Below are 23047 nucleotides of genomic sequence, written 5' to 3' on the forward strand. Positions count from 1 at the left end.
CGCCATAACCCTAAAGAAAAACAAGAATAGAAGAGTCATAACAAGTGAATTTAACAAAAGAAAGAAATCAAGAACCAGAGCGCGCAACAAAGCTCTTCAAAAGAAGAGCTCGGATACCATAACACAATAAACCGCAATCTTTAAGATTGCACAAAATTACACAAGAATTGTAATGAAGAGAAAAACGAGAAAGAATGTGCGTGAGAAGAAACAGCAAGAACAAAATAAAATGGAACCCTCAAGAACAACTTTGTGGTGAGAAAGGAAGAAGATGGAGAAAATATGAAAGGGAAAAGAGTACCAAAAAGAAAAAGTTTTGGGCCCAGAATAATTTTATCAATATATATATATATATATATATATATATATATATATTTTATTTTTTTTTTATTTATTTTTTTTTTCTCTGAATCATAACATTTTTTTTTGCGAGATGGTCTATCAACGATATTAATGAAACCTCTTTTTCTATCTGATCTTGCTTTATTAATTGTTTATGTTACAATTAATTGGTCATTTATGTGGTTATGACTAATCTTGATTGGCTCCTATTTAATTACCTGTGAGATATTATAAAATATCTAAAAAATAACGACTAATCTTTACATAGGAGTAACTTTGGTGGAGTTATGTGAAGAATGTGGAGAAAAAAATACCAGATTTATAATTAAAAGTCATGTCGTGTAAAAAAAATGCATGCAGATTTTATTATTGGTTACCTTTTATCTTTCTGTTCACATTATTATTCTATTTTCTGACTGCATATGACTTTGCTTCTGGCTGGCCCAAGACTAAAGGAACCAACGCAAAAGCAAGAAAAAGTGAGGCCCATTACCCCAATAACAGCCACGAAACTGCATCCGCAGCCTTTTTGTTTTATTTTATTTATTTATTTACTTTACATTCCTATAGCCACTTCCACTGAAAACCCGCTATAACTTTAGTCCCTGTATACACGTGGCGCGATATCATAGGCTTGCGATGATACACCATAGACCTGCGTTGCAGGGAAGCATGTAACTCGAAAGTCGTGCTCCCCACGCAAAATGGAGTGCACCCAGCATGGGTCCCTTTCGTTCCAAATTCAGCCTTCGAAAAAAAAAGCTCCTTTCTAAGTTCCGACAGCATCATTCTTCTTCATCGTTTCATTCCTCCAACGACGTCGTCTCGTTCCCGTTCTCTCTCTCTGAATTCCTCATCCACCGTTTTCTGATTCATGATTCATCCAAAAAAAGCCTACAAGAATAAACAAACAACGTCGTTATCGCGATTATTCTCCATCGTCGACATTTTATCACTCTTCAAATTCTCATTGGAGATCCATTGAAACCACTCACAGCGGCGTAAAAACGACATCGATTATCTTTCTCGCTTCCAAGATTTTCATCGGTGAATCTCATTCTGATTCATCTTATTCGCGCGGGTACGTGACGTTTCCGGAACGACGCCGTTCTGGTCGCAATGCGGCGCTGCAACAGCATGATTCCGGCACCGCTGCCGTCACCGATCCCGACTGGGAGAGGGATGCGCTCCGCCGCGAGCGAGACCTTCAGCCACTTCCTAGAGAAGTCACTTCAGCTGCCGGAGCTGACGCTACCGCACCTCCCGCCGGCGCCTGCGGAGATCGACCTCCGGTCGCTGTCGCTGGGCTCCGCCGATCTGATGCTGCGTTCAGCCAGGGAGTTCGGCGCGTTCCGCATCCGTTACCACGGGATCTCCTCCGGCGAGCTCCTAACGATGGCGGACGAAGCCGAGCGCGTTTTCGAGAAATCGCGAAACGTCGTCGTTGAGCTTAACGGACCCGACGGAGAAATGATTCCCTGCGTTCGCTCTAGCAAAGGCTCAATGGAATTTACCGCTCACGATATTATCCGCGACCAAGCACATCGGAACTTTTGGTATTCATTAACACTCTTTGTTTTCTTTTGTTTTTTAGTTTGCAGCTATGGTTGATTCTCCATTATTTCGTTTCGTTTCGTTTCGTTTCGTATCGTAATGTTTGGGTTGTAATGAACTTTTTTCACGTACGATCTATGTATTCGTATATACCGTATAAATTTACCGCCACCTTTTAGCATGCAACTATACATTTTACAATGAAAAACACAAAGGAAATACTTCAATGTTATTGTTCCACCGTCCACTTTTACATGCTTGCTATCAATTTTAATTATGTGGGGCTATGAAAGAAGGATAAACTATAATTTGTTTCGCAGAGATCTAGTTTAAAACTCTTTATTGTTCGGTATCTCAATTATGAAAATTGATACTTTGTTTTAGGTTTTTTTTTCATGTCATATCATTTTTTTTACGTATGTTTACTGAGCTTACTCTCTTATTATCATGTGTGTTGAACTAAGTCCCTGTACAAAATACTCAATATCCCACTAGGCCACCAAACTATTTATTTTGCACACAATTTAGAATGAAAATTTAAACAAGGCAATGCAGATTATTTAGAAGAAATAATTAGAGATAGTATTTATTCTTTTCTGATTTAGCTTCTTCTGGAAAATTAATTACTCAATTGTACTAGTACGTAAGAGAATTTATGTGAAATAATTTATTATCTCTCTAGAATTAATTTGTATCAAATATGTTATTACTTTAGAAAAGAAAAAAGAAGTGTGATATTACTTTATTTTCTGCCCATCATCAACGTGAAAGGTGTGAAAAAATATTTTATGGAAGGATTTGTTAGACACGTGTTTCCTAATTTATTAAATTAGGAAGTAAAACATAGAGGAAAGTGGTAAAAGGCATTGCCATTTTTTGACTAATGAAGTTATTGAAGGTAGTAAGTTGTTTTATGTGATGAATATGATGCAGGGTTCACATGGGGAATATTGCAAGAAGATTGGATAGTGTAGTTGAGCAAGTGAGTTTGGTTCTACAGCACAACACATCTATTGAGTTTATGGAGCGGATTCAAGATATAGAGTCTGTGATTTGCTTGTGCAGGTATCCGCACGATAATGTTCCCAAACAAAAAGAAGACAGTTCGGTTAAGAGAAAAGACAGATATTGTGATCATGGTTTGCGCTTCTACCTTCCAATGGAAAAATGTATATTTTACATCCAAACTGAAAGGGGTCCCTTATCATTTGACACAGGTCCACACAATATAGTTGTCACTGTTGGCAAACAACTACAGGTAATTTCATCTTTCTTTCGTAAATATCATATTTCAATGGAAAAGTGTACTTTTACACCGGCATAGTAAAACCACACACATCTGACAGCTAATTATAATAATATAATATTATTTTTAATTAAAATATAAAATAAATATAATTAAAATAATAATTTATTAATGTGTAGAGTATAAGTATCTTACTGTATCACCACCCTATTTCAATTTCATCTTTTTTGTAAGTGTCAAGTTTGTTATACTGCTAAGTAATTATCTATTAAAGACATAATATAAAAATTCATATATGGTATTTTTTTAATGATTTGATCGTTCATGATACAATTGATAGTGATATAACCATGAAAATTAAATCCTTATACTGGATGAGATTCAGATACTATATTACCTGCAATGCAATGGCTATTTTCTATTAGCTCATTTTCCTTTCCCCAACCGATGACTCGCTTGTTCAGTACGGTTAACTTTTTTTTGGTGATGTCGTCCCCTTAAGACTACAAGTAGTTTTAGTTGTTGAATATCTCGTGCAAGTTAGGTTATACTTGTATTGGCTGCACGGGTTGACAAACATAAGATAACTACAGTTATATTAAATTTAAAATGCAATTTAGGCTATCTAGTGGACAATCTCAAAACAAAACAATTAAGATCCTCTTGTTTGAAACATAAAACAACTTTACTTATTTGAATAAATTTAAAATAATAATTAATTCTCTCCCTTAAACTAGATCTAGATGCAAGTGCATTTAGTTTAATTCTAATACTTCAATTATGCCCATTGCGAAATTTTTAGGAGCTTGGTCATGACATCAACAACTTGACTCTGTGAACTATAGTAGTTTAACTTGATAATTTCATCTTTTACTAAGTATCTTAAGAAATGAAATTTAATGTCAATGTGTTTGCTCCTCCCATGACAACAATGGATTCTTTGATAGTTGTATAGTGGAATTGTTGTCACAAAATCTGTGTGTTCTTATGTTCTTTAAAACCCAGTTTCTCCAACACTCTTTTGAATTCAAATACATTGACTTGCACATGAGGTAACATCTATATACTCAGCTTTGGTGGTGGATAATGATACTACTAGTGTTTATTTGAGGACCATGAAATTGCTCTAAAACCAAGAAAAAACACAAATCCATAAGTGTTTTTTCGATCATCTATATCTCCAACAAAGTCCCTATTAGTGTATGCTACAACATTTGTGTTTTCCCTTTTCTTGTAGTAGATGTCAAATTCAGTTGTTCCTTAGTATCTTAATATCTGTTTAGCTACAAACTAATGAGATTAAGTAGCACTAGACATAAATTTGTTGATTAAGCTTACTTCATACATTAAATTTGGTAGGGTTGCAGGAGAATACATTAAGCTACCAACTATTGGCTTGAACATAGTTGCATCAACTTTGATTCCTACATCATCCTTTGATAGTCTTGTGTCTGGAACAATTGGATTTTTAACTGCATTACAGTTCTCCGTACCAAATCGTGATGGCACTTCATGAGCATATTTCCTCTAACATATAAAAATTCCATTTGAACTCTGCATAATTTCAACTCCAAAAAAATATTTCATTCTTCCTAAATTGGTCATATCAAATTTTTACATCATAGATCTTTTAAACTCATCACACATACTCCAATCATTTCCCGAATATATTAAATTATCCATATAAAAAATCAATTAAAATATTTCCTCCCTCATCTGATTTTGTAAACCATGTGTGTTCACAAAAACATCTATCAAAGTCATTACAAACAAAGTAAGCCTATATCTTGTTGTACCAAACATGGTTATAGAATCGAGATTCGAATCTTGACTTGTTTTTCGATTTTTTTAATCGTGAATTAAATCTTATTATGAATCGTAAGATACATAATAACTAAAATATGATATATTTTTAAATAAGAATAAGTGACATGAATAAATGTTCAATCCATAAAATCAAAATATAAAGTCAAAATGCTCAATCCACAAAATGTAAAATACTTTCTATATTTAAATCCCACATCTTAATCTTATGCTTTCATTCATCATCTGTGAGATTAATGTCACTTAGATCATCTTCTTTCTCAAAAATAACATTCTCTTACAACTCATTTTCATAATTTTCCTTCACATCTTCAACCATATCTTCAATTTCATTATCATTTGCAGTTATGGTAGATTTTCTCTTTTTATCAACCTTAGTAGTTAAATGTCTTGGACCTACTAAAGAAACAAAAACTTCTTAAAAGTATTATAACATTTATGATTAATTTAATTAATTGTAAAGGTTTCATAATTTAAACAAATCTCTCTCTTCCTTTTGTTGCTTGGAGCATCCTCTTCAAGAGTAAACGATTCATGTATATCCATGCATGAAACATCATTTGGTAGGTAAGGATCTTCCTTTTCAATAATCCACTCATCATTTGATTCCATATCACATAAACATATAGGATCATAAGTATCCCCTTTCTCCTCCCCAACCTTTTGTCTCATCTCAAATTGAAGGTTACAATTAACAAAGACAAGAACATTTAATCTTTGTTGTTCTAATTTCTTTCATACTCAGTAGCACTACAAGTCATACTTAAAGCTCTTATTGCTAGATTGTGTAGCTTTTTACTCTCTCCACTATAACTTTCCATCAAAGAGCTACAATTTCGAACAAAAATCTAACATTAATAAATCGTGATCCAAACTGTTATGCTTTTAATGAAACTATTAGGATTAATTAAATGCTTTACAGGATGCTTCTTATCCCTGGTATCTATGGTCATGCTTCTTCCAAACAATCCTTATGTTTTTTTAATTGGTTAAATTGTTGATCAAGTTGAAATTTAATCCTTCAATCTGGGATGATTTTTTTAATGGTCTCATATAATTCACTATCCGCATTGAAATTTTTTGTCATAATGAAATTTGATAAAAATATTTTTTTTATTTAAATAAAAAACATTATTAATTTGCAATAATGAATAAGGTAATTACTTACTTAGGATTAAGGTAGTAAGCAACAACATGAAGAGACCTATGTAATTGCAAATTTCAATGAGCATCAATTATTTTTCACATCTTTTTGTATCGAGAGTTTGATTCTTGAAATTTGAGGTTATTTGTTATTTAGCTCTATCCATAGCTTCATATATATATGGCATAACATGTTTTGCATTTCCATCTATAAGCCTTAATAATTTCACAAGTGGAGTTACACACTTCAAATAATATTGGATGGATTTCCAGAATCTATCATCACTTAAACCAATGTTCACCATTTGTTTACCTTTATTTTTACTAGCATGATTAATTGTTGTCCATTCTTGTGAAACAAACATAGCACGAAGAACATTTTCTTTTGTGCTATGGATTTTAGGGTAAGAAAAGTAGTTGCAAATATCGTGGTTGCTGGTCGAGCGAATTCTTTTCCTTTGAAATACTTTCTATATAAGTTTAAGACTCATGTGTGCCTATAAATGAAAGTTGTGATCTTTTTGGCATTTGCAATGGTATTATAAAATACTAGAAGCTGACCAATGTCTTCAAGAATTAAATCAAGGTAATGAGTTGCACAAGGATACCAAAATAATGTTATTCTCTTCTCCTTTAACATTCTTCTTGTTGCCACAAAATTAGAAGCACCATCAGTCACAACTTGCACAACATTATTCTCCCCAATTTCTTCTACTACAGAATCTAATAGTTTAAACATTTGTTTGACATCCTTGATCACATTACTAGTATCAATAGATTTTAAGAAAACTCGATCAGTGGCTTGATAAAGATAATTCTTTTATCTTCAGGTCCTTTAGTAGTTATTCTTCCATCAATTTGAGTTCGGCTTCTAATGTAGTGGGTTTATCTGCTACTACTGAAATCCCATGTTCCTCCAACTGCCAATACTCCTTAGAGCATAGAAAATTAAATTCTCCATTAACTCTGCCAAATGATCATAATGTCCATCAAACATAGAAAGGGTTGAACATATTTGCTGGTACTGGAATCTGCCACTTTTGTTCTCTTTCTCATGGGAATAATACTGATGTTGGCACACACTTACAACTATTTCTCTCACACTCACGATATTATTATCACACACTCACAACTATTTCTCTCACACTCATATTTTAGATCAGACTCAATGTTGTCAAACTCGTAACTTGTAAGAGGATCATAAAGGAGATAAAAGATCGTAACTCAACTTGTAAGAGTTACTAACATATGAAAAATAATATTCAAACATAACACGACTGGAAACAGGTTCATAAATAATAAATTATTCATACAAAAAACAAGTTAACAAATATTTAATACAATTAAACCATCCATGGAAATCCTTCTTATTAATGGAAGGATAATCATCATCCTCTTCTACAAGATCTTCATTTTCATTAATGTTATCCTCAGCAATTGGAGGAACCTCCAAATCATCCATAGGTTTAACTTCTCCAACTTCAACCAAATCATCCATAGGTTCAATATCATTTGCTTCATTATCTTCCACAGTCCATTCATCATCAGATGCAATATCATCAATGTTGTAGTCTTTTGTTTTCCTAACATCCTTCTTCTTCATCAATCTTGAATTAGTCATCACAAAGACTACATCATTCTTGGTCTTCTGGTGTAAACAATTTCTTTTTTTGGTTTGGACCTAAATAATTATAAAATTAATTATAACATCATATCAACCTCTATAATTATAAAATGAACTCATAAATTTAAATGCTTACCCTTTCAAATGCACTCCAATTGTGCTCACACCCGGATGAACTACGAGTCAAACTCAATACTCTAATTGCAAATCTTTGCAGTTCCGAATGTTCATCACCATATCATTCCCACCAATGTGATGGAGTTTTCATTTTGAGTGCACATTGAGCCATTTGACTACCAAAAAATCCAGATTTTCTCTTGAAACTCTCAATCTGGGCATCAATCTTACTTATCTCATCAATGTCTCCTCCCATCCTTTCTAAATAATCATACATTCCCCGTTTCACCTTATAATTAGCTTTAAATTTCGGATGATAATGAAACATGAGATTAAGATAATAGCCTACAACATGCAATGACCTATGATATTGGTTGTCCCATCTTTGATCAACGATTTCCCAAAGAGGGTGTAACTAAGTAAGATAAAAGTAAATAAATTAATCTAGAAAAAAAAGTATGTATTTCTAAAAAAGATTATAAATGAAATAAAAGTGAAAGGTAATTAGTTACTTACCTTTTACTAACTCCATTGAAGAGACTTTGTATCTTCTCTTTAGCAAAGTATGTTTCTTCATAAATAAATCTCATGGCTAATTTTTTATCTGAATCCACCATGCAAAACACCTTAGGGGAAGAACACCTCATACAATTCAAAATATTTATCCATAATCCCTTATCCAATACCAAATTTTCAACAAGCCTTCCATCAGTCTTTACAAAGTGACTAGATTGCCACTCCTTGGATGTAAACATCCTAATAAGTGATCTTTTATTCTCGTTCAAACATCCCAAAGTTAAATAATAAGTGGCAAAATGAGTATTAGTTGGTCTTATCAAATTTATCCTTTCAGTATGTTTGTTCAACAAGCAAATAAGACTAGTTCTTGAATATATGTAGGCTTTAATTTTCTTACCATTGGATATGGTCTTCTGATGGAGTGGTATTTTCTTATCAAAATCTTCCAACATTAAATCAATGCAATGTGTTGTGCATGATCTCCAATATAATTTTTTTCTCCTTTGCATTAAGAGATCTTCAATTGCTTTTTAATTTGCTGCATTATCTTCCCCAACCTTTTCAACAACATCATCCATCATCTTGAAAATTTTGTCGGTTGTCTTAGATATGTCAAAAGCATCAATCGACTTCTAAAAAATAGTCTCCTTTAGACTATTTACAAGAAAATTAAGCATGGTTCTTCTCCTCCTATCAATCAATCCATTTGTCATTATTGTGCAACCATTTTTTTTCCAAAATAATTTATGTTCTTCCAATATCAGATTGGTCTTTTAAACATTTTGCTTCAAATATTTCACCTTGATTTCCTTGTATGATGGTGGCTTAAATTTGGGACCATGTTTGGCAACCATGTCAATCATTTTACTAAACTCTTCACTCTTTGCTACATTAAATGGAATAACATTGTTGTAGAAAAATAAAGCAATTTCTTAACATGTATCTTCCCTCTCACTTTTCTTAAAGATGAAATTGATAGTAGTTTGAGTTCCCCTTCTCTTGAAAATACTTGATGACTCACCCCCACTCTCTTCTTGAGTTGGTCTTTTTCTTAAATTTCTGTAATCACCCACACTACTATTAGACTCTTCTTTGAACATGGATTTCTTGATTAATTTTTCTGCAGCACAAAAGCAATACCCATCATTAATTTTTTTAACCTCTTCAAGAACGATAATACATGCTCCAACGTCCTTTGAAATATACATGCAAAATGATGTTTTAGTCAGTAAATACATCCCGTTAAAACCTTCTCACGACATTTACATTTTACGTTAACTGATTTTCCATGCAGGAATTAAAACTATACATAATCAATTCAATATTAGAATTAAAACTATACTATCTAATAATGGAAGTGAATTTTCATTTACAAGCCTTTATGATAGTCTTGGTACTATATATCAAACCAAATGTATAGAAAATCCTCAACAAAATTATATTATGGAGAGTAAACATAAGCACAAAACGTCACTCATATCCTATTGTTTCAATCTAAAATTCCTCTTGTTTTGTGGTCTTATGATGTGGTTCATGTAGTATATCTGATCAATTGAGTTCCCTCTAATGTTTCAGAAAAAGGATACCTTATGAATTAGTTTATAAAAAACTTCCTAATTTGCATGGTTTAGGAGATTTTGGTCATTATGTTTTTCCTCTAATATACAGAGAAATATGTTTAAATTAGATCCAAGAGCTAGAAAGTGTGTGCTTCTTGGATACTAAGTTGGCACAAAAGGTTATATTGTTCTTGACATTAGAAATAGAGAATGATTTTTTTCTAGAGACCTGAATTTTTATGAACATGTGCTTCTTTACATTAAGAGTTGTGACTCCAATATGAAGAATAATCAACATGTTGATAACTTCAATTATCTTCTTGAACCAATAAATATCAATGATAATATCAAAGATGAGTATTCTCATAATCAACCTGAAGAAAATGGAGAAAGTATTAGAAGATCTATTAGGAACAAAAGAGCACCAAATTTCTAAAAGATTATCGTTATGAGTTTGTGATATCATCTTTGTAAGAAATTCTATTTTTGATATCAAACAAGTTACTCAATATTTAGATAAGACATTCAAGGTGCAAGATTTAGGTGACCTGAAATATTTCCTTGACCTCAAGATTGTTAGATATAGCAAAGGCATACATATTTCTTAGAGGAAGTATGCTCTCAATGTTCTTACTAATACTAGGCTTCATACTATAAAACCTTGCTCCACTCCTATGATTAAAGATACCAAGAATATGTTTGAAAAAGGAGTTCCTTCACAAGATGTTTCTTCTTTTCAGCGACTTATATGAAGGTTGTTATCTTACTAACACAAGACCATATATAAGTTATGCAGTGCAGTTCTTGAGCCAATTTTTGTGTGCTCCCACTTTGAATCATTATAATGTTGCACATCGAATTTTACAGTATATCAAAAGTACTCTCGGACAAGGTTTGTTCTTCCAAAGTGATTATAGTTTGCAACTCAAAGGCTTTACTGATTCTGAATGGGTCATATGTCCATAAAGAAGACGTTCCACGACTGGCTAATGTGTGTTTCTTAGGTCATCTTTAAAATGCTGAAAACACAAAGAAACAATCAATTATTTCTTGATCATCATCTGAAACAAAATATCATGCACTCTATTGTTATTACCTGAGAGATTCATTGGCTAAAATATTTGTTAGATAACTTCAAGATAAAACTCAATTACCAACAGTTGCATATGGTGATAATCAATCCACAAGGCAAATCACTTTCAATCCCAGGTTCCACGAATGAACCAAACACATGGAGATAGATTCTCACATCATTTGTGAAAAGTTTCAAGACAAACTCTTTTAGTTGTTTCTCATTACTTTTGCTCATCAAGTTGTTGATGTTTTCACCAAGCCCCTTGAGTATGGAAATTTCAATTTCGATGTTTCCAAACTTGGAAAGATGGATATCTACAATAGAGTTTAAGGAAGACTCACTAGTGCAAAAAGACCCATTTACAACAATACATTCACAATTGACAACACTATCCATCAAAACGCAGTGGCATTTTTTAAATTAAAGTGAGTCTAAAATGGTGGTTATGAGTTAAAGCGTTGTTTTAGACTCATTTTATTACCCTAATACGTAGCGCGCCACTTATGCTTTCCTATTTTCTTTGTCTTCTCGCGCTTTGTCTTCCTTCTTTGCCTCATGCTCTCTCTGCTCTTTCTTTCATTCACTCACCATTGCTTATTTGTTTCTTTTTTTGTTTCTCTTATTCATTTTTGTCCTCCATTGTTGGTGAAGGTTTTCATTGCCTTCCACCACCGTTGTCTTCATTGGTTGTTTTTTGTGCCTCCGTTGGTTCTTCGCCTCTGCTAGTCGTCGTCGTTGCTGCCGTGAGCCAACCGCTGTCGTTCACCGCCATCGCTGCTCTTCACCACCATCATTGTTAAGATTAGGGCACCATGTGTGCTGAGATTAGGACACCATGTTTTTTCTCATTCAAAACATGAATAACTGTAATTTTTTTAAAAGTTATTAATTGAAGGAAAAAAAACGGTGTCTTTTACCATAGCCGTCTTCATTGTTTGAATGTAACACAACGGCTAAATAGTCGTCTTCTTTTCTTGAGAAGAAAATACTACACACTGAACAACCGCGACTAGAAAGTCGTCGTTTTACAGCTAAAATAGCCGCCATTTTACACCTTTTCTGCGCCCGATTGAATTTTCGTAATTTTCTGTTGAGCTTTAAGTTAGTTTGTTATCTGCTTTATATCTTTCTTTTACAATTTCAACTTTTTATAAGATGATTAGTTCCTTTTTCTATTAGTGAAAAAGTATAATACAATTCTTTTTATTTATTTCTTTTCTTTTCTTTTTGTTTTTACGTTTTTTACTCTCTTTTTTTATCAGCTTTACGTTTTTTACTCTCTTTTTTTATCAGCTTTACGTTTTTTACTTCTTCTGCAGCATGCATGCATAGATTGTGTTTTTCTGCATGCATAAACACTGTAACATTGTCATTTGCGTAAAAGTGAAAACCTTATTATAATGGGTTAGAATCCAAAATTGATTTCATATTAGTGCAGTAACCATAGTTTTTCAGTGTGGGTGTGATTATTGTGGTGGCAAAAAATCCAACGCAAAAAATAACTATGTAATTATTTTAATTATTAATATATCTTTTATTTATAAAAGAGTATAGATTTTTTTATTCATTTTTAGATTTTGTGTAGTTTGGTTTCATCATATTTTGGAATGTAGGAGTGGAGCAATGGTGTATTCAAATGTGTTCCTGGGGAAATGATCTTTATGCCGAGTTTACAGAGTAGCCCTGCTTCTTTCTCCATAGAGCTTGTGTGTTCGGCCCCTTCAAATAATCCAACTCACTGTTTAAATAATTCTGAAGATTGTGACAAGATAATATCCTTGGCTGATCAAGTTCTTTTTGTATTTTGTCTTATATTTTTATACAAATTTTTATACTTTGTTTTTTCTTGATCCTCAAACATGGTTGCACCGTTTTTATTTATTTTTTTGGATGCCTGTTGCGTGGTCATGATGTAGTTATTACCCATATACACAAATTTTTTTTCTTCTTCTGTAATTTATTTATAAGTCATTTTTGATGTACAGCTTGGTTGTAAAAATCATGGGTTTTGGATAAAAGACCAGATACAGCATCTTGACACGATGTTGCATATTCAATTCAATAGTGTAAAAGAAACACAGTAATAAAATATTTGTAGATTGGCTATTTAATTTGATCAACCATAGTTGTATTATTATTACGTTGTTTCATAAAATGATGATGAACAAATTTTCCATTCATAAAATTAAGCTACAACCCAAGAATTGTTCTTGGAAGGGATGTCTGGACCAGACCTGTTGATCCAATCCAGGTTTCAGAAACTAAACACAAAGAAAACACTACGAATTCATGTTTAGTGAATTGTAAAAAGGAACTTTATTAGTTGAGTGTTTATTATAATCTTATTTGTGTTATACTAGTTTTGAAGGAAATAAAATTCATGGAGAATGTTTATTATGAAGAATAGAGGCCATAATGTTATGTTTGATGTTTTTCTTCAATGAAATTTAATTACAATGGCAAAAGAAAGTGAGAAATGTTGAACTACTCTTTCTTTTATTTGGAAGACTAATAATTAAAAACACCATATTATTTGCTCTATAATAATTATTCATTTATATGTAAATGAAGTAAAACTCTTGAACTCTGATTCTTTGATCCGTATAGAAGTTAAAAGCACACATTATCACGATGACATTTTAATTACTCATTCAGCTTATTTCGACATTTTATTTGAACTGTTTGTTTATAGATCAATCCTAAACTCTGATTGGTAGCATTTGTATTTGTCATCAATCTTTCTCATTTTTGGACATGAGAGTGTTTCTCATAATAATTCCTATCATAATTACTTTTACCATTGTGTGATAATTTTGTGAATAAGTGTGGTTCTGAACAACTCAGGTTCATGAAATAAAAAATGCAAGGGCAGGACAGTAATTATAAGAAATATTGGTAGAGAAGTAGACTAGGTTCACAGGTTAGAGAAAAAATAGACCACGTATCTAAAGGAGAAGTGACAGGTGTTTAGCATGCCAAATTTTAGCTATTGAATAGGGATGCAACTAAGATTATTTCTCAATCATCAACACAAGTAAACAAAATCAAATTAAGAATTTTACATGGGGTTGATTTATTTTGCAAAACTATTCGAAGAATTATTTTTATTTTTGTCAAGTTTGATTTAGAGAAAATACATTAAGCATTAACAATAACTAAATCAATCTTCTATTTGAATTAAGCATTCAAATCATAATTAAATTATACGGATGAATTAGACTTGTGATATTTCAAAATTCTGCGAGCTTAAAGTTTCAGTATAAAGATTAGAATACTCCTAAAATATTCTATTTAATTTATATATTTATTGTTGGTAAGAAAAAAAAACTCAAAATGGTGAGAATTACTACTGCAATAGAATCATGAAGAAAATCAAAATAAAAAGAACAAAGCAATTAACTAGAAAAAAATGAACAAATGAAAATTTAAACATCATAAGCTGATAAAAAAAACAGAACCTGGTAATTCAAATAATTTAAACTGCATTGAAGAAGAAAACCAAAATGCAGAAAGAAGTCAAAAAAAAAAAGAAACTAGAGAGAAGAGTTAAAAAAAAATAACTGAATGAAAATTGGCATTCTTATTCTCTTTTACCCTTACATAACAAAAATCTTATTCTCAAGTCCACTCATTTTGTCTCTCTCAGCTTTAAAAAAAATATGAGTACAAGAACTTGTTACAACATTTATCTATTTTAACAAGCATAACTCATTTTGGTTATTCCAATCGATTATCAAGTTCAAAGTTCAATTGAAAAATACAATACAATTAGTTCAAATCCATACATGACAAGACACAATTTCAAAATTTTCATCAACAATAACCCTTCATCATTTTGAATGAAAATTATTTATAATTTAAAGGAGTTTCTCTTCTCTCTTGGTATTACTTGTATCCAAGTAATAAGTAAAAGAGAATTAAGAATATACCAAAACTTCTAGACTAAGCATCACTAAATCAACCAAAATACAAATAAAAACATTTCTCAACTGATGAGCAGTTAAAAATGTGAATATTAATAGATAGATTCACAAAATTAATAATAGAGGGATGTTAGAAAAAAATTAACTTACTTTAAATTGAATTGTAATAAGATTATCTCACCTTCTAATTGATCAAATTTATTTGAAAAGGAATAAAAAATAATTTCAAAATAAAAAAGAAAATATAGAAGGAGAATATGTAGAAAATGAAATCAAAAAATATCTGAAGAAATAAGCAAAAGGAAGAACTAGGCCTATCGACCTTACATTTCTAATATACTTTGCTATAATTTGTAATGCATTTTATGGAAAATTTAATCGAAAAACCCTACATGCTAATTGTTTAATTAACTTGGGAAATTCTTCTAACATAATAACGCAATCTAAATTTTCTTTTGGGGAGAAAATTAAAATAAAATTTGGTGGTTACAATGTCATAGTAGAAAGCCCCATGAGAAACAATTTTTTAGAACCTTATAATTTTGGGGAAAATCAAGAAAATCACACCATATCGTCCTATGAGATTATGGTAGCAACGTCTTTGAAAATGGCTTAATCGATGATGATATTTCGGCAAAAACATCACATCAGAAAGAAAAAATGAATGAATGAAGAGTCCTAGTTGAAATAAAACTCCAATATTATGATCCAATTTCACTATTAGGGTGTCCTTGTATTATATAGATGCATATGAGAACTAAAGAATCAAAGAATATTAGGTAGATATGTAAATGTTCTTGCATGTTCACGTGATTTTGGATTTAGTTAATAGCCCTTTTGGGTTACTTTTCTTTTATAAGAAGGACGTGTTGTTTGATTCTATTTTTTATTTCTGAATTTTTTATAAAAAATTTAAAACTAACATTAAGAAAATAAAAATAATGGAGTGTGATATAATATGAAAATAATATAATATAATATCGAAATAATTAAGATACACTAATATTATTAAATGAGTAGTTTTTTTAGTTTAAAAAGTAGAAACTATTTTTTAGAATTCAGAAGAGATACCCAAAATCTTGATTGCCATGCATGTTTAATGCACATCAATAGAAAATGAAATATATCAACATAATCTAACATTGTTAGTACATAGTTGAGTTATATATTCATTTTTTTTTTCAAAATTTATAAAAAAATTCATTTTAATTATTAAAGTACTTTTAATACAACAAAACAATCTTCGATAATTTTTTTTACATTATGTCAATTGTGTTATATGATGAACAGGGATAGGTTGAAACCCTTATGACATCCACACATTATGATGAATAAGGATAGTTTGATATCTTTAGATAACATCATATTCACTTTACAACTAAATATATTATTATTTTATTAATTCTTTTAATAATAAAATATTATATTTTTAATAATACATAATATAATTTTTTAAGAAAAATAATAATATATTTAATTATCAAGTAAATGTAGATATTGATTAAGAATATCAATCTATCATTAGCCTATATGATAAATGTTTATATGATGTGTCATCTCTAATTTGTTTGGGTAAGTTGATAAATGTCAATGGACAAAACTTTATAAATTTGAAAATATTAAAATAAAATAAAAAGTGGAAAAGATACCCAAAATTATATTTTAACCCGAGATATATATTATTGGTTGAAACAAAAAATTTGAAAAAAATATAGGGATGAAGAAAAAGAGTAGGGTGGGTTGCAGGCATGTTGTGAGCTGGAGATGACATTGACAGAAGGCAAAGGTACTCACCTTGGTTACTCATTTCAGCAAAGTATAAATTTCATACTCAAACAAGAGTACATAACACTGCCAAACTCAAAAATAAGAAACTGCTTTTCTCAAACACTTATAAAAATAATAATAAATAAATAAATATAAATCAATAATTTCCTATTTATATATATAACAAATATATATTATCTTTCAATCTAAATTGTACAGATTAGACACCATGTTTACTAGACACCATATTTACTAAATGTGCTTAATCATTGTGTTTTCTTTATAATTTCTATTTAAAGATATCATTATACTTGTAATTGATGTGCACAGAATAAAAATCAAAACCTAATAATTGTTGTCCGTGTGAGAGTAGGTTGCAGTTAGCGACCGAACTATATTAAATCATTTATTATTTATTTTTTCAGTTAATTTGTGATTATATGTTATTTTTGCATGCATTTTTCCATATATATATATTATTTTTGAAATATATACAATGATAATTATTATTATTTTTCTTTGAATGATTAATGTACATAACATAATTATAATTCAAGTATTGAATAGTTTAAAACGTCATGTTATATAAAGATATTGAAAATATAACAAATAAGTGTATTTTATACTGATATAAACCAATTCCTTCTCGCGTGTGAACTGAATTACGGGGCTCTTTAATTATGTACGGAATTGTGACTTTTCAAGTAACGTATATAGTTATGCCTCATCCAAATAGTCAGAAGTCATTATATTTCAAAATTCTTACTTAATATATAATTGAAGATTTCTCCAATTTTTTTAGTAAAAATAAAACTATATTTTTATACATTATAATTAATTTATTAAAATTTTATTTTTATTTATAACCAAATCAGTTTTAGCTTGTATAAACAAATCCATTTTTATAAAATCTAAATCTTAATCTTGTCATATAGTGTATGACTCATGCAATATAGATGCTTTTAGAATCTCATATATTTTGCCTCTTGAAAAGCTTATTTAAATAAAGTATATACATACATTGGGTTATAAGAGTAAAATTTGAGTTTTATAAGAACTCCTCATTCTAGTATACTCTTATACATAAAAATAAGCTTCAAAACTTTAAATGACATTTTTGGTCATAAAAATTTTAAAAAATATATTTTATATTATAATATCCTTAAATTAGAGTAAGAAATTACAAAATTTTCATAAGAAGTGATACCGTACAGTGGAATTTAGAGAACTTAAATTAAAACCTCATTCAGGTCTCTTAATATGGAGATAATCTTACTCAAATTTTTTAATAATTTTTTCATTTGAATTTTTTTTATTTTTAAATAATGTTTTTAATTTTATATTTGAGATTGTAAAATTTGTTATACTAGCTTTAATAAAAATCTCTGATTATTGTTTTTTTTTTTTAAGATTGAACCACCTGAAATGATTCACATTTTAAATTTATTAATTATTGTCGATAAAAAAACATGCTTAATAAAAATTGTAGCTACCTTCACTCTTTATTTACCGAAGCCCTAAACTTAAAGTCCATGAAAATTATGTTATGGGACTCAAATTTTGGCTTTTAAGATACTCTGTGACTATATTTAACAAAATATCTTACTTCCTTCATTCTCAAGTAATAGTTTTTAAGGCTGTTGCATAAGTTCAGATAAAACTGTGTTCAATTTTTAACTAGTTTTTGTATTTCTTTTAATGTAATGTCTCTATTACTCTTAATTATAAGGAAGAATATTATTGGAAAAATAGTTAAAAAAAACAAACTATTTGGAAACAATAATGAAAAACTAAAAGAAGTATTATTCTGAAAAGAGCAAAACACTAAAATTTGAATGAATAATGTCCAAAAGTTTTGATAAACGTTTGTAGAAGATGAATGATGAGTTGGACCTTAGGGAATCCTGAAATCACAGTCATCTAGATTTGTTATAAAAAGAGAGAGAAAAGAAAATTCTGAAATTTGTGGCCATTTCTGTCTTGATGCGTTATGTGGGCAATTCCTAGAAGTGTGAACTGCGAAGCGTGCAATGAAAAGAACCAGGCCCACACAGGATAGTACCAGAGACTTCCCAGGGAGGGACCAACTATAGATATTATTTTTTATATTTATATATGATAGAGACATAGTATACAACCCTAAAAGACAATGTAAATTTAAAACTATTCTATTCTATTTTAATAAAATAATATTTTTTTTGTTATAATTTAGTATAAAATTATCAACATATCAATATTCATAAAAATTATCTTTCACAGCAAAATAAAATACTTTATTCAATTAATATATAAACATTAAAATTTATATGAATTAAATATTTTAAAAATCTACTTCATAAAATCTATATATATATATATATAAAACTAATAAATTAAATATAATTTCCATAGCACATTATTACAATTGTCATCAACAATACCAAGTGTTGCTAATAACATATATGAGTTTACACTAAAAAAAATTATGAAATAGAAATTAATTTAAGAGACAAAAGATAATTAATTGTTATAATAATTAAATTAGAAATATTTTAGAAACTAAAAAAAAAATTAGTTTTTAAATTATTTTTTATTATTGTTAAATAGTTTCTAAATTGGTATAATTGATATCTAATTAGATACCAAAGTTTTAACTACTAATTATTTAGATTCTAAATTTGGTAGCAAAAATTTTGGTAGCAAAAATTTTAGTTGCGAATTAGATATCAATTTAAAAATCATTTAACAGTAATACAAACTAATTTAAAAACCAAATTTTTTTAGTTTTTAAAATGATCTCTAATTTAGTCACTATATCAATTAATTATTTTTTGTTTCTAAAATTGATTTTTATTTCATAATTTTCTTATAGTGTTATAATTATGCATCATAACTAATAATTGTGAAAGGAGAATTTGTTTGTAAACCCTCGAAAAAAGAGTAGAAAAATGTTATTAAGGAAAAATATTGATAAAATAAAAGAACATTTATTGACAAGTACAAAAATTGATAAAAAAATTGAATTGAATAGAAAAAAATTGAATTTACAATAGAAAAAAAAAAGAGTTGGAAAATTAGGGGGCCCTTACCTCATTCATGGATCCATCTCTTGACATGTTGTGCAATAATTGAAAGCATTAATATTTGATAGGGCAGTAGATATAGGTAGGAAGAAGCTATACCCTAGCCACATATGCATGGATATGTCTCTTCCTTTTCTATTCCCCTTTCCTTTTAATGGTTTTTGTTTGTTGTGAATGGTGTCTAGATTTGCTAGGGTTTGTGATATGTGTTTGATTTTCACCACCACTGTAACATATTTCTGAAACAGCAGAAGAAGAGAGACAAGACATTATAGCCTTTAGCGAAATTTAAGCAAAATCCAGAATCTGGCAGATTTTCGATGACACATGCAGTAGTGTTGCTCTATAGGTAGATGTTATGTTGGATCTGACTCTCCTTGTCCTTTCTCAAATCAAATTATTTGGGGATCATATATGTCTGCCACATTACTATTTTTCTTCTGACATTAATTAACAGATTCACCTGGCTTCAGTACTCTATCAAACATTAATCCTTTCTTCTTTCATTATCACACCTTCTCTTTTTTCTAATCGTTTTTCTCTCAGCTTTCAAAACCTGAAAACCTTCAAAAGTCAACGTCCACACTCATACATATGTTCTTGTTAACCATATGGTAGGATCAAAAATGAAATCATAAGTGTTTGAATTAGGTCAATGAAAAACAAATCATTTTCTTTCTATTATTATTATTATTTTAGTTATTTATTATGTTTCAAAAATATTTCAAACTAATTAAAAAGAATCGACATTAAGAATGTATAATGGATTTTGCTGGGTAACCGAATTATAGTAAAAAGGCTCTACATAATTAATTAAGGAGATTTTTAAATTAATTTTTTTTTTCATAATCAATTATATAATGATCCGATAGTGGATGGTCTGATAAGACCAAAAGACATTCGCTAGGATAGGATAAACTAAAAACTAGCTTTGATACCATATTATAAAGTGAACTTTAAGTCTAACTCAATCCCATAAAACCAACTCATGAGGTGAGGTTTGCACCCACTTATATACAATGAAATGTCATAATCTCTAATCGACGTGGAATGTCCAACACTAATTGTGTAGGAAAATAATTATAATTAGAAAATATAATTTATTATGTTAGATTTTTTTTTCCTGTTCAAAAGTTATTTGTGTTTTTTTTATTGGTGATTGTAACTCTGATCTGCTTAACTTTGGCTCATCTTCACTAGAAGAATAAGTTTATATATATATATATATATATATATATATATATATATATAATGACATAATTGATTTTAATAAAAATATAAAAAACAATGTTCTCTTTTAGCTCAAAATGGAAGGATGGAAACATTGGTGAATGAATAAACTGTATTTACATTTGTTTTTAATTACATTCCTAACACATTGCCAATTTGGTTTTTCATTTTGTTTTATTTTTGTTCCATCATCTTTCGATTATGTGGCTTGTAACATTCCTTTATTTGTTAATTTCTTACATCTTACTACCTTTTGATTGCGACAAAAAAGACACAATGGAGACAAATGTTTTGGTTCCGTGCATGTCACAATCATTATCGTTTCATTTCATCTAACTAACACGTTAGACCCACTCTTACACCTTGTTTCACGGTTTTGCTTCAAGATACATTTCAAACTTATTCAAGAAAACTAAAATAAAATGAGGTTTTTTATAAGTTAAACTTATTTTATCTACAAATTTAAAGAAATTATATGAGAAAACTTTTAATAGCCTATAAATAAATTAATATAATCAAATTTTGGTTTCACGTCATATTAAATTAAACACAAATTTAAATATTTAAAAGTATATTACGAAGTGAACTTTAACCCAAACTAAACCCCATAAAACCGACTTATGGGATGAAGTTTGCACTCACTTATATATAATGAAATATTTTCATCTCCAGTCGATATGAGATCTCCAACAAAGAATAATACCATTTATCTAAACAAGTTTATATACTGATTTTTTTTCACTTAATGAACTTCATGAATGTGAAATATATATTTGTAGGTAGATTAATAGGAGATAACATACTATTTTAAACAAATTTGATTATGATAGATTTTGATATCATCTTAAATAATAAATTTTTTATTAGATTTTAAGCTTGATTCTAAGAAATGAATTTAAATTTAACTCAATCTTTATTTTTATCCATTTATATACTATAAAATATTTTTATCTTTAATCAATGTTTTATCTCTAACACATACTCATCGCATCAAGATCCTTAAACTCGTGTGTGAGACTATATATTTATGGGTGATTCGTTAGTGATCCGATAACAGGTAATCTGATAAGACTAGCAAACTTTCACCACGATAGACTTTAAATAACTCTAACACAATATTACGAATTGAATTTTAAGCCTAACTCGATGACCTTACAAAACTGACTAATAAGGTGAGATTTGCACTCACTTATATACTATAAAATGTATTTATCTAAAATGTGGATCTCCAACGAATTCAATCTCATAAAACTAATTCATAAGATGATGTTTGCACTCACTTATATATAAAATGTTTTTATCACTAATCGAATCTTCAACATTTGTTTCTAACTTAATCATACAAAATTAATTTGTAAAGAAATATTATACTATACTTATTTATTTATATATATATATATATATTAATTTGACGTTAATTTAATATGAAGTCTTTAAGAGACACTTCTGACCTTGCATGAGACAAAGAGGAAAAGATTGAAGGAGAAGAAAGATGGAGCCGTACGTAGAAAGAGAAAGATACCTAAAGGCTTTGGTCTTTAGCTATTTGCTTAATTGTTGATTTGTATGGTGGAAATAAGACACAGTGGAGGAAGTTGAATAATGTGAACACTTTGTCTTTTATTGAACTCAGCATGCTTCATGATATGTCACACTCTCGCTACACATAACACCTTGAAACTTCAATTCACTACTTTAAAATGGAATTAACCCATGATAATAAATGAGAACTGTCACAGCTACTACATTTTTCAGACTAAACTCATGAAGGAACATTATGCCTTTTCTTCTCTCTAATTCTTTTCATATATGTATAAAAAGTACTTATTATTAAGTTATTCTGTAAATTATTTTTTTTATACAAACATCAAGTCATTTTCAAACTAATTTTAAAAATGAATTGGTTTTAAAAAATTCATTCTTTTAAAAAGATAAAGAAAAAGTTTAACTTATCTTTCTTTAAATCATACTTACATCCTTCTATTGTTTAAATAAACAAGCATGTCCTTTAGTTTTTAATAAAAGGATATCTTTATATTTTTACTATTTAAAAAAAATATGT

General features: G+C 29.5%; 1 protein-coding gene across 4 annotated transcripts; it reads left to right on the forward strand.

The window, feature by feature from the left end:
* Positions 1-1030: 1030 nt before the first annotated feature.
* On the forward strand, positions 1031-13114 carry LOC137826482 (2-oxoglutarate (2OG) and Fe(II)-dependent oxygenase superfamily protein). 4 transcript variants are annotated; one of them, XR_016515195.1, is made up of 5 exons: positions 1140-1898; positions 2830-2878; positions 2962-3035; positions 3114-3154; positions 12617-13114. XR_016515195.1 is itself a non-coding variant. In XM_068632459.1 (4 exons), the coding sequence occupies exons 1-4, from the start codon at positions 1462-1464 to the stop codon at positions 12851-12853; spliced, it is 921 nt and encodes a 306-aa protein (XP_068488560.1). In that variant the 5' UTR covers positions 1121-1461; the 3' UTR covers positions 12854-13114. The 4 variants fall into 4 exon arrangements, 3 of the variants coding, with proteins under 3 accessions (XP_068488559.1, XP_068488560.1, XP_090150695.1); XM_068632459.1 differs by having other exon boundaries at positions 1121-1898; positions 2830-3035; XM_068632458.2 differs by having other exon boundaries at positions 1031-1898; positions 2830-3154.
* The last annotated feature ends 9933 nt before the right edge of the window (positions 13115-23047 follow it).

This window comes from Phaseolus vulgaris, chromosome 8, assembly GCF_051622355.1.
Source record: "Phaseolus vulgaris cultivar YP4 chromosome 8, ASM5162235v1, whole genome shotgun sequence".
Lineage (NCBI taxonomy): Eukaryota > Viridiplantae > Streptophyta > Magnoliopsida > Fabales > Fabaceae > Phaseolus > Phaseolus vulgaris.